Source organism: Apus apus, chromosome 10, assembly GCF_020740795.1.
Source record: "Apus apus isolate bApuApu2 chromosome 10, bApuApu2.pri.cur, whole genome shotgun sequence".
NCBI lineage: Eukaryota > Metazoa > Chordata > Aves > Apodiformes > Apodidae > Apus > Apus apus.
The window spans coordinates 21,385,495-21,395,971 of NC_067291.1; the positions used below are offsets into that span (position 1 = coordinate 21,385,495).

At 63.5% G+C, this 10,477-nt stretch overlaps 1 protein-coding gene and 1 long non-coding RNA gene across 4 annotated transcripts; both read right to left on the reverse strand.

Annotated features, from left to right (window-relative positions):
• Positions 1 to 6: 6 nt before the first annotated feature.
• LOC127388922 (uncharacterized) lies at positions 7 to 1,894 on the reverse strand. The gene is made up of 3 exons (XR_007890481.1): positions 1,657 to 1,894; positions 600 to 902; positions 7 to 128 (listed from the first exon to the last, which is right to left on the reverse strand). It is a non-coding gene; the product is annotated as an uncharacterized LOC127388922 (long non-coding RNA).
• A 2,591-nt stretch (positions 1,895 to 4,485) lies between these two features.
• AP3S2 (adaptor related protein complex 3 subunit sigma 2) lies at positions 4,486 to 10,473 on the reverse strand. 3 transcript variants are annotated; one of them, XR_007890473.1, is made up of 7 exons: positions 10,335 to 10,473; positions 9,870 to 9,961; positions 9,661 to 9,772; positions 8,755 to 8,826; positions 7,418 to 8,004; positions 5,656 to 5,763; positions 5,120 to 5,215 (listed from the first exon to the last, which is right to left on the reverse strand). XR_007890473.1 is itself a non-coding variant. In XM_051628898.1 (7 exons), exons 1-6 carry the CDS (start codon positions 10,401 to 10,403, stop codon positions 5,702 to 5,704), a joined length of 747 nt encoding a protein of 248 aa, XP_051484858.1. In that variant the 5' UTR covers positions 10,404 to 10,472; the 3' UTR covers positions 5,120 to 5,215; positions 5,656 to 5,701. The 3 variants fall into 3 exon arrangements, 2 of the variants coding, with proteins under 2 accessions (XP_051484859.1, XP_051484858.1); XM_051628898.1 differs by having other exon boundaries at positions 7,418 to 7,757; positions 10,335 to 10,472; XM_051628899.1 differs by lacking the exon at positions 7,418 to 8,004 and having other exon boundaries at positions 4,486 to 5,215; positions 10,335 to 10,468.
• Between the last annotated feature and the right edge of the window lie 4 nt (positions 10,474 to 10,477).

Below are 10,477 nucleotides of genomic sequence, written 5' to 3' on the forward strand. Positions count from 1 at the left end.
CCCAGCCTTGCTGGAGCACTAACGCCCAGTGCGGCTGCCTCAGGGGGGGATCCCACACCTGGGGGTTGCACTGTGGGGGTGGGCAGAGTGGCAGTGAGCACAGGGTCCCTCTCCAGCAGCAGCCAGCCCTGCAAAAGGAGGGACAGAGCCTGAGGTCACAGCCAGCAGCTACATCCCCACCTCACTGTGGGGACCAGCCACAGCATCACCCTGTTCAGCCTCAAGTGCCAGGGCCTGAGCTGCTGCCAGGGGGTCTGGGCTGCCCCCCTGCCTGTGGGAGACTCCAGGACACGGCTCGGGGTGCCAGCACCTGCACCCTGGCAGGGACACACTTCCCTGGCTGCCCTTGCCCTGAGGGAAGAGCAGGAGGGGCTGGGGTGCAGCCCAGGGCTCTGGTGGCATGGGGGGAAGCCAGGACCGTGTCGAGAAGGGGCCCGCCCTGCCTGCCCTGCCCACAGCCCTCTCAAAGTCCAGGGTTGCACGTCCTGGCTCGCACAGGGAGGGCAAAATCCAACCCCCTGCACCCAGCCCAAGCGGGCACGTGCCCATGGCCACCAGCCGTGGGGCAACCCGGGCCCTGAACGTGCCACAAGCCACACCTGCCCCGCCGAGCCAGCCACAGCCCCAGACAGCTGGGGGGGGTCTCAAGTGATGGGTCTGGTGAGCACAGCCTCCCCGACCGGGGCCAAGGCAAAAGCCCCAGGGTGGGGGATGCCGGCGTGGGGGGTGGGGGAACACACGTTGCCCCCTCTCCGAGAGCTCAATCTAGGTGGGGGAGAGCAGCTCCAGTCCCCCGAAACGTGCGGGTGGGTCCCGGGAGCTGGGGCGGGGGCAGAACTGGCACAGCAGGAACCTCAGGAGCGAAGTCCCCAGGCTGAGCAGGGTGCGGACGGGACGCTTCTCTGGGAAAAAAAAAAAAACAACTGCTCTTCCCGGGATCTCGGTGCTCCAGCGGGAGCGGGGCAGGTCCAGCCGAGAGCCGCAGCCCTGGGCGAGGCAGGGAAGCAGCCGAGCGGGTGTCCGGGCGGACCATGACATGTCCCGGGATGCTGCGGCGTCCCCGGCGCCCCCCGCCCACCGCAGCCTCCCTTCCCCAGCATCCCCTGCTGGCCCCGCGCTGGCCCCCTCACCCACTGACCCCCTGTTATCACCCACCAGCCCCCGCGCCCCTCCCCGAGCCCCCTCCCCAGGCTGCCCACCCCACCCCGAGCACACTACGGCCCCTGCTCCCCCCACCGCAAAGCCCCTCCGTGGAGTCCTCGCACACGCGTGTCCCACATCCCACACGCAGACACCCAGGGCACGGAAGTTGGTGTCACCCCACGGGGACGCCCTGTTCCCTTGAGGGCCCCGCTCCACTCCACACCCTCCCGTGCACACACAGCCCAGAGCCCTCCATAACCTCTCGCACCCCCACGGACCCCCCAAAACCCCCTTAGCACATCTGGAGTCTATAACCCCCTGCACATGAACCCCACGGCCCAGCCGCCTGCCCCACACCCCACAGCCCCACACCGGCCCCTCCTTGCCCCCACACGGCCGCTTTCCCCGCCCGTTCCAAGGACCCGCAGGGTGGAGCCCCCCAGGACCCGTGGCTGGAGCTCTCCCCCACCCTCCTCCGGAGGGGTCTGGGCAGAGCTATCGCCCCCCACTCACCTTCCTGCGGTCAGCCGCTGGGAGTTAGGGCCAGGAGGGCTCCCCCCCGCCCCATTCCCATGGAGAATCCCAGGACTGCGCCCTGCCCGCACCCCTGCCCGCTTTCTGCCCGCACCCCTGCCCGCTCTCGGCTCTCCGGGTCCAGCTCCGCTAAGGCTCAGCCGCCCGCAGGAGGAAAGTTTTCTTCTGAAGCTCCAAGGGAAGTCCCGAGCCTCCTCGTCCCCTTAACCCCTGGTCTGCTGGCCGGGCCGGGGGCGGGGGGCGGCACGGCCCGGGGCGGGGGGCCAGGGCAGCGGGGAGCGGCGGGGGGCAGCGCCCAGCCCAAGAGTGGGGGATCCCGCACCCCGGCACAGGGACAGGGCGAGGGGTCTCTGCTGGGGAATGGTGCCTGGAGCCCGTGACAGAGCACGACCCCTGGTGCTGTGGGACCCCTGGGCAGAGCAGGACCCCCAGGCTGCAGGACTCTCTGGACTGTGGGTCTTCCGGACTGTGGGACCCCGGGGCTACAGGACCCTGGGACTGCTGGACACCCTGGACTGCAGGACACCCAGGGGCTGTGAGACCCCCAGGCTGCAGGACCCCCACCATCCCAGCTGGAGGCAGCCTGGAGACCGCGGTGCCTGCTACTGTGGACACTGTCCCTGCTCGCCCACCCCCAACACCTCAGGTCCCCTCCCTCCTCCCAGCCTTAGCCAGCCCCCCCATACCAGGGGATGGTAGGAAAGGGTACAAACCCCAAGCTGGGCTGTGCTCTCTCCACACAGCACCTGGAACACCAGGAATGGTGTCCCTGCCTGAGGGGTACCCCCCGCCCAGCCAGCCCCCCTGTGCCCCAGCCCCACCTGGCACCCCCTGCCCTGGCAGCAGAGGGTTCAGAGATGTTCTGGTCCTTGTGGGCAACCTGCAGGGCTGTGGTCAGGACACAGAGGGTTTGTGGAGCACAGCACCCTGAGGCAGCCCAGCCCAAGGGTCTCCCCACTCGAGGAGTGACCCAGCACAGTCTGGGCTGGCCCAGTGCTGGCAGGGCAATGGCAAACATTTGCGTATTGCACAGCAGGTACCTGAGGGGCTGGGCAGGTGCCAGGCTCCATCGCCTGCTCCCCACTGCCTGGCTGCCATGGAGGGGGCCCTGGAGTCGAGGGACACTCTCCAGCAAGGACACTCCAGCTGATTGTTGCAAAATCCAGCACTCATCAGTGCCAAGGCACAGCCTGGGTGGGTGGGGTGATGGGGAGCCAGGAGCCAGCCCCAGGAGCCAGTCCCATCTCCTGTCTGAAGACCACGCAAGCAGATGGGACAGGAGAGCGCTGAGCCCCTGGCAGCCCCTGCCGTCCATGTCCCTGCACATGCTGCATCCCCCCAGCTCGCCTCAGGGTGCCAGAGGGGGCTGGTGACCCGGCCACAACCCCTTGGGCACACAGAGCCATTCCCAGATGCCGTAGCCCTGCCCAGGGCAGGAATGCTGCTGCCCACAGCAGGAGCCAGGTCTCACCTTCAGTGGCCTCCTGTCTCTGCTCTGACCCTGAGGTCACCAGGGGCCCCTGTCCCTGGGCAGGACCTGGGCACACCAGACCCAAGGGACCAAGGCTTGCAGGGCTACCTCTTCCCTGGTCAGGCCAACAACAACCCACTGGCCACTGGGCTGAGGGCTGCAGCCCCGGGTTGGGGAAACAAGGGTCCAGGGGTCAGGCCCAGCTCATCCTGGGGTTGAGCCCCCCCTTTGCCTCTTCTGCAGAGGCCAGGGGAAGGGGCACAATCAGGAGCAGCCAAAGGACTCACCCTGCCCTGACACTGTTCCCAGTCTCCTGCAGACCCCCAGGGCTGGGGCAGGACTTGGGAAGGGGTAGCGAGGAGGGAGCCACTGCTGGAGGCAGCTCCACACAAACACTTCCTTGCTACAGAGGGAAGCACACGTGGCAGAACGTGTCCTGCACCGGGGACTGCTGGTGCCCCACGGCGAGGGGCTGGACACAGGCACTGCCCATGGCAGCCAGGGCCACTTGCCCCAGCCCCCCGGGTACCCCCGTGTCCCAGGCTCAGAGCAGGTTGGGGTGTGGTCCAGAGCTCTCCCCTCCGACCACCCCAGCGCCTGCCAGACGCCTTGTCCCAGCCCCAGGACACAGCCAGGGCTGCTGCTCACCCGCTCCCTCCACCACAGCCGGCAGGAGGAGAAGGAAGGTTGGCAGAGATGAAGCAGCAGGTTGCCCAGCTCCTTGACCTCCAGCAGCCACCAGCAGTGGCTCGTGGCCAGCTGAGGAAGGGTTAAGCTGCAGGGAGGGAGAAGGCAGGAAAATTCCTTCCAGGCAGAGTCAGGGTTTCCCTGCCAGGGGAAGTGGAGGCAGAGGACAGAGAGCGCAGCTGAAGCCAGTCCGGCCAAGGGGAAGCCGAGGAAAGCTGGTGCCAGATGGAGCTGTGGCTGAGCCAGGGGCCCATTCCCTGCAGCCAGGCCCCCCCCGAGCCCCCAGGACCAGTTCTGATCCCCCTAGGCCTCGGGGGGGACACCGCCCCCAGCCCCACTGAGCTGGATGGGATCAAGGATGCTCTGGGGCAGGAGGGCAGCAGGCACCACAGGTCACAGGCTGTGACCCAGCCTCCCATGGCCCAGAGCAGGGGACACCACTGTCACAGCCCCAGGGGGGGCATCTAGCTGCCCCCCTGCCTGCACTGGAGGGTGAACAAGGACCCTACCCCAGCTGCAGCCATCCCCAGGGCCCGGGACCACATTCCCACCCCTAAACAGGGGGGCACCAGCCAAGAGTCCCCCAAACCCCCTCCTCCCAAGCCCCCTCATGATGTTCTCCCTGGGGTCAGGCTGGCAGCACCCACAGCTGACACATACACAGCATGGTTTATTAAGAGATACACAGGCACATGCTCTAGGGCACAGGGACACGCTCCAGGAAACAGGGACATGCTCCAGGACATGGGTACACACTCCAAAAGGCTCTGACCCTGGGAGGTGGTAGCTCTTCTCCCCACAGCTCTCAGCACAGACTTGTCCAGCTGGGAAAGGCAGCTCCTGGCCCTCTCATCACCAGTGTCCCCCAGATCCATCTGTGCCACCAGCGGCCCTGGAGCTGGCAACAGCTCCCGCAAGCAGCCCCGAGCCCACTGGTACTGACCCCAGTGTGCAGGACCAGGACAGGCTTGGGCACACAGAGCAGGGGACAGCCCAGCCTGGGGAGGATGGAGGGGACAGCAGTCTCCAGGAGCCACCAGATCCAGGTGTGTTTTTACAACCAGGAATCCCAAGAAGTGTGGGAGAGGCCAGCCCCAGCTCTCCCCCCTGCAGCTGTGCATCCGTGGGGAGGCAGGAGAAGGGGCCACCCTTGGCATCAGGAGACCCACGAGCAGAGCCCAGGTCTAAGGTGAGAGATGGACAGGCAGCCATCCCACTGCCCAGCTCCGCTCCCCAGCCGACCCCCCGAGCTCACATGAACTGCGACAGGTTGGGCACTTTGATGTTGATGTCTCCAATGTTGATGTTGCGAGGGATCTCTGGCAGGTTGATGTTCTTCACAGCTGAGACAGCACGGGAGGGAGCAGCAGAGAGGCCTCCCTGCCGGCGGAGGGACCCATGACCCCCAGGCCCCCTGCCAAGGGCTCTGGGGGGCTCAGCCCGGTGCGTTGCCACTGGAGCACCCCTGAGCTGAGCTGCTCTGCCTCCCCCCAGCCCCAGCACCTGGCTGTGTCACCCCCAGACTGGGCTGAGCACAGGGAGCAATCCCCATGCCCCCATCCCATCCTGCTCCCATCAACAGCCCGGGACTGGGAGCAGCTGGGGCAGCACTGGGCTTCCCTGCAGCTGGAGGCAATAAACTTCCACTGCCTCGAGCTGTCAGCCTTGCTGGGAGCTGCCCTTTCCATCGCCACTCCCGAACAGCACAGAGCACAGCCCCCAGCCCTCCTCCTGAGGACTTGGCCAGACAGAGACTGGGGATACTGGAGATATGCCAGGGCCAGCCCCTCAGCTGCCCCCGTCGCAGCCTCACCGCTCACCTCCGCCTTCTCCAGCTTGCTCTGGGCCTCCACCTGCGCCACGATCTCATTCATGTTGGTCTCCAGCACCATGCCACCTATCACCACCTCCTGCAAGATGTGGTGAACCTGCGAGGGGAGGAAGGGAAGAAGGGAAGGGAGGCTGCAAGCCCAGCCCAGCCCTGCCTGCTGCCCAACTACTGTGCCTGTGGGATGCTGTGGAAGCACATTGGGGGCTGAGGGACACAAATCCCACCCCATCCTCCCAGTCTCTCTGCCCAGGTCCTCAGCCCTGGGGGTCTGGCAGCCCCATTTACTGCTTGTGCCTCTGCTCTAGAGGACAGGACCACCAGTAAAACGTAAAAAGGGAGTAAACGTCGCCCACCAGACCACTGGGCACAGGACAGGGAGGCCAGGTCTGACCTAGCTGTGCCATCTCCAACACTTCCACTGAGGTTTGATCCCTTCCTAGGGCCCCCCAGCCACTGCTTCCCTGGTCCACTTTATTCCATCAAGAAGGCCAGGCCAGAGCCCGACTCCTTTGCTTTCTCTTAGGAAAGATGAGACGCACAAAAATGTACAGGAAGCTGCTGGGAGATCCTGCCCCCTCCCCGGAATCCGTGCAGGCCCAAGGATGAAGCCAGGAGCTCTGGAGCAGTGAGCAACAACACAGCTCAGGCCCCCCCACCCCGTGGAGCCCGGTGTCCCCTGCACTGTCAGCAGCTCCCAGCACAGATAATGGATTTATGGGTCTCTGGTTACTTCCCTGAAACAGGCTGTTCCTGGAGGATGGTTAAGTTACTGCATTGTTTTATGGCTTCACGGGGACAGGCCGTGCTTGTGAACGCACCATGGCAAGTCCTGCCAGGGCAATATGGGGAAAACAGAGCCAGTGAGAGAACCTGCTGGAAGGGGGACCCAGCCCTGTGCCAAGGGGCTCCCCACAGCCCTGCCCCATGGCAGCAGCACCGTGTGCTGGAGCAGCATCCACAGGGTGCAGCCACTTCCCAGGACACCAACTGCCCTGAAATCACCATCTCAGCCCCAGCGAACACCGCCCCAGCTAGTGCTGGCAGCTCCTTGCAACAGGAGAGCATCTGAGCTGCAGGAAATGTTGTTCCTTCAAGATCTGGCTTTGGCCCAAATTGGCCTGAAACCAACAGGGCAGAAATCCCAGGCCAGCTTTGTTTTCCAAAGCAAAGCACAGCACTTCCTGAACGACCTGTGTCCTTGCCGGGACCCTGCAGCTGCTCAGTGAAACTCCAAGGTACGAAGCACAAGCAGGGGCTGGCCAAGAGCCTCTCCCAAGCCTCACCATGGCCCTGGGCTCCAGCCTCACTTGCCAAAAGGATCCCTGCAGCTCTCAGGATGCTGCTTCCAAGGCTGACAGCCCAAGAGCAGCAGTGTCACCAGTGCCCCAGAACCACAGAGGTCCTGCCAGCCCCATCCTGCTGCATGAACAGGGACCCGAATCCCACGGCAGCTCATTCCACAGGCCCTGCTCTGCCTAAGGGGTGTCTTAAGGCAATAACAGAACACTCCAGGACCCAAAATCTCAGCTGGAACCCACAGGGCTGGGGACATTCACAGCCAAAGGCTCTGCTGGGAAAATCAGCACATTCCTGTCTATGCCAGCCTCATTTCTCCCATTCCAGCAGGGACCTCCCAAGGGCTTTGGTGCCTCTGCCGCCAGGCCCTGCAGCATCACAGTGTAGAAATCCCAGCCCGGTCACCTGAGGGGCAAGAATTGGGGCCCCTCAAAGAGCCCCCAAAGGCCACCCACCTGCAGCCAGGCTCTGGAAAGCGCAGGAGCTCAAGAACAACACATCCCAAGAAGAAAAACATGCCAAAAACAGAAAGATGAGAAGAGCAAGGACTGGAGCAGGGCTGGAATGGAAAGTGAACAAGCCGGGGGGGCAGCAGAGCCTCCAGACCCCATTGCCTGGCCACAGAGCCCAGAGTAGGGTGCTCTCCTCTGCCTGCGAGCCGGGTCTCAGTCCTGGCACAAAAAGAGTAACCATGAGGGCGCCATCCCCCAGATGTGTCCAGAGGTGACCAGGGGCTGGCACAGCTCCTGCTCCTCCCACGTGCACGGCTCCGTCCCTGGCACTTCCTTCTGCTGGCTGTGATAAGGAGGAGATCATCAGCTCTGGGAGGTGCTGGAAGGTTATGGCCCTGCTGGAAGGTTACAGCTGGACAAGTTGTGAAATCAGGGTCCTGCTCCACCAGCAGCATTCCGCGGATCCGGATCGCCTCCAGGGAAGGTTTGCTAACTCTATCCCACTGGAATCGCCCACAGAAAGGGAACATTTTACAGCCTGATTGGCTTTTTTTTTTTTTCCACTCCTCTTTTTTGTTGGCAGGTTTTGTCTTCAACAAAGCAAGAAAACGCTTATCAACAACAGCACAAGGGAGCCAAGCCTCTCCTCTCCCTCGGCACAGTCCTGGCTATCTCCAGCCCCATCTCAGAGACATCAAAGCAGATGCTTTCCGCCCAAAACCCCTCTCCAGCTGAAGGGGAAGCATTGAAGGCTGAGGCTCAAACACAAGTTTACAAAACATTTTGTATCCCAAACACTCCCATTGTTCCTTCCTTCTTTTTTTTTTTCCCCCCCTCTGCAGATCTAATGAACTGGTAGCTGCCCCAAGCGGGAAGAGGTGAAACACCCCTGCAGGACACCAGAGCTTCCCAGCTCCATCACTGGAGCCTCCCAGCTCCATTGCCAGCCCCTGCAGAAGACCAGGAGTGAAGCCTCAGTGTGGATCCCTGTCACTTGACCACAGTGACCCAGCATGAGTGGCAATCACCAGCCCAGCCCCCAAGGCAGCTGGAAAGGGAGCAAGCACCAGGAGCCAGTTTGCCCATGGAGGAATCAGGACTGGTCCCAGCCACTCAGATCTCTTAGAGGAGACAATGTCAACAGCTTACAGAGATCCCACACTGACAACTTCCTACCCAGGATTTCCATCTCTCCCCAAAAAAGTGACTCTGGATGCACCAACAGCTGCTCCCAAAAGACTCCAGAGCTCCTGCCCACTGGAGCACAGGCTCTGGGAGAGCTGGGTTCCACAGGGAATGGTGGCACCGGCCCGGAGGAACCCACAGACCCCACAACTCACCTTGTCCATGTGGAAGATGAGGTCCAGCTCACAGACATTCTCGAAACACTTGTCCAGCGTCTCCACAAACACCTGAGGTGGCAGGAAGGGAAGGTCAGGACATGAGGCCACTGCAAGATGCTTCCCGCACGCAGCTCCCACCAGAAACCTGTCACACTCCAGGGTGTCACCCTGAGCAGGGACAAAACCTCTTCAGTGGGAGGGAAGTGCCTGTCCCCAGGCCAGCATGGGCACAACCAGCCCAGCAGCCAGCCAGGATCCACACAGGAGCTGGGGATGGATCACAAGTGTGCCAAGGAGCAGCTGAGGGAGCTGGGGATGTTGTCTGAGAAAAAGAGGCCGAGGGGAGACCTGCTGGCTCTGCAACTGTCTGAGAGCAGGTTGGAGCCAGGGGGGTCGGTCTCTGCTCCCAAGAAACAAAGAATTGGACAAAAGGAAACAGCCTCAAGTTGCCCAGAGGAGGTTTAGATTAGATATTACAAACAATTTCCTCCCCAAAGGGCTGTCAGGCCCTGGTCCAGGCTGCCCAGGGCAGGGGTGGAGTCCCCATCCCTGGAGGGATTTCAAAGACATGTAGATGAGGTGCTGAGGGACATGAGTCAGTGGTGGCCTTGGCAGGGCTGGGTTAATGTTTGGACTTGATGATCTTCAAGATCTTTTTCAACTAAAACAATTTAATGATTGTATTTTTTACAGGAATGAATTGGGCTTGACTTCCCCTGCTGCTCCCACGCAGAGGAGCTGGGCATCAGCTCCCTCTCCCCACTGCAGCCCTGAACAGCTTCTCAGCCACTTCCAGGAGGTGCCAGAGACACCGAGTGCACTCGGGAGCTGTGGGGGACTGGGCTGCCACACCTGGAGGCAGGTACCCGGTGGCAGCCCCCGCAGGGGGACAGAAGGACCCACCTGGATGAGGTCCAGGATGCCCAGCTCGCTCTCGGAGGAGTCCACGCAGAAGACAAAGTACAACGTGGCGTAGTGGCGATAGATCAGCTTGTAGTCGGAGCCACCAAAGAGGCTGCGGGGACACCGGGGGAGGTGATGGGTCTGGGGGGGGGCACAGAGGCACAGCCCAGGCCAGGGGATGACGCCCCCTCGCGGGGGGCAGGGGGTACCTGCCGCACTCCAGGAAGTTGCAGATGTGGTCATCCCGCTTGAGCACCAGGTGGAAAGTCTCACGGATGATCTGCTGCTGGAGCTCCTCTGCCTGCACCGAGCCCAGGCGGGCAACGTGGGTGGGGGGACCCTCGTCCCCTGCACCCCCCGAGGGACGCCGGGAGATGAGGGGCAGCCCCCAGCCCCCCGCCAGCCCTGGGACCAGGCGGACAGCCACGGGGTGACCCGGCCATGGAGCATCCCGGGGTACCAGCCCCAGCCGAGACCCCCGGCGCCCCCAGCCCCCTGCCAGAACCAGGTACCGGCTGCCCCCAGCCCTCCTCCCCGCCGCATCCCCAGCCCCACATCGGGCTCCGGGCCCGCTGCCCCCAGCCCCTCCGACACCCCCAGCCCCAGAGTGGGAACAGCCACCGGCTGCCCCGGCCCCACACCGGGCCCCTGTCCTGGCTGCCCCCGCCCCGCACCAGGTGCTGGTAGAAGCGGACGAGCCGCGGCTTGCCGTGGTTGTTGAACACCAGGATGGCGTTGATCATCCCGGCGGTGCAGCGGGACCGGGCCGCCTCCCCCGCAGGAACCCCCGGCCCGCCCCGGAAGCGGCGGAGGGCAC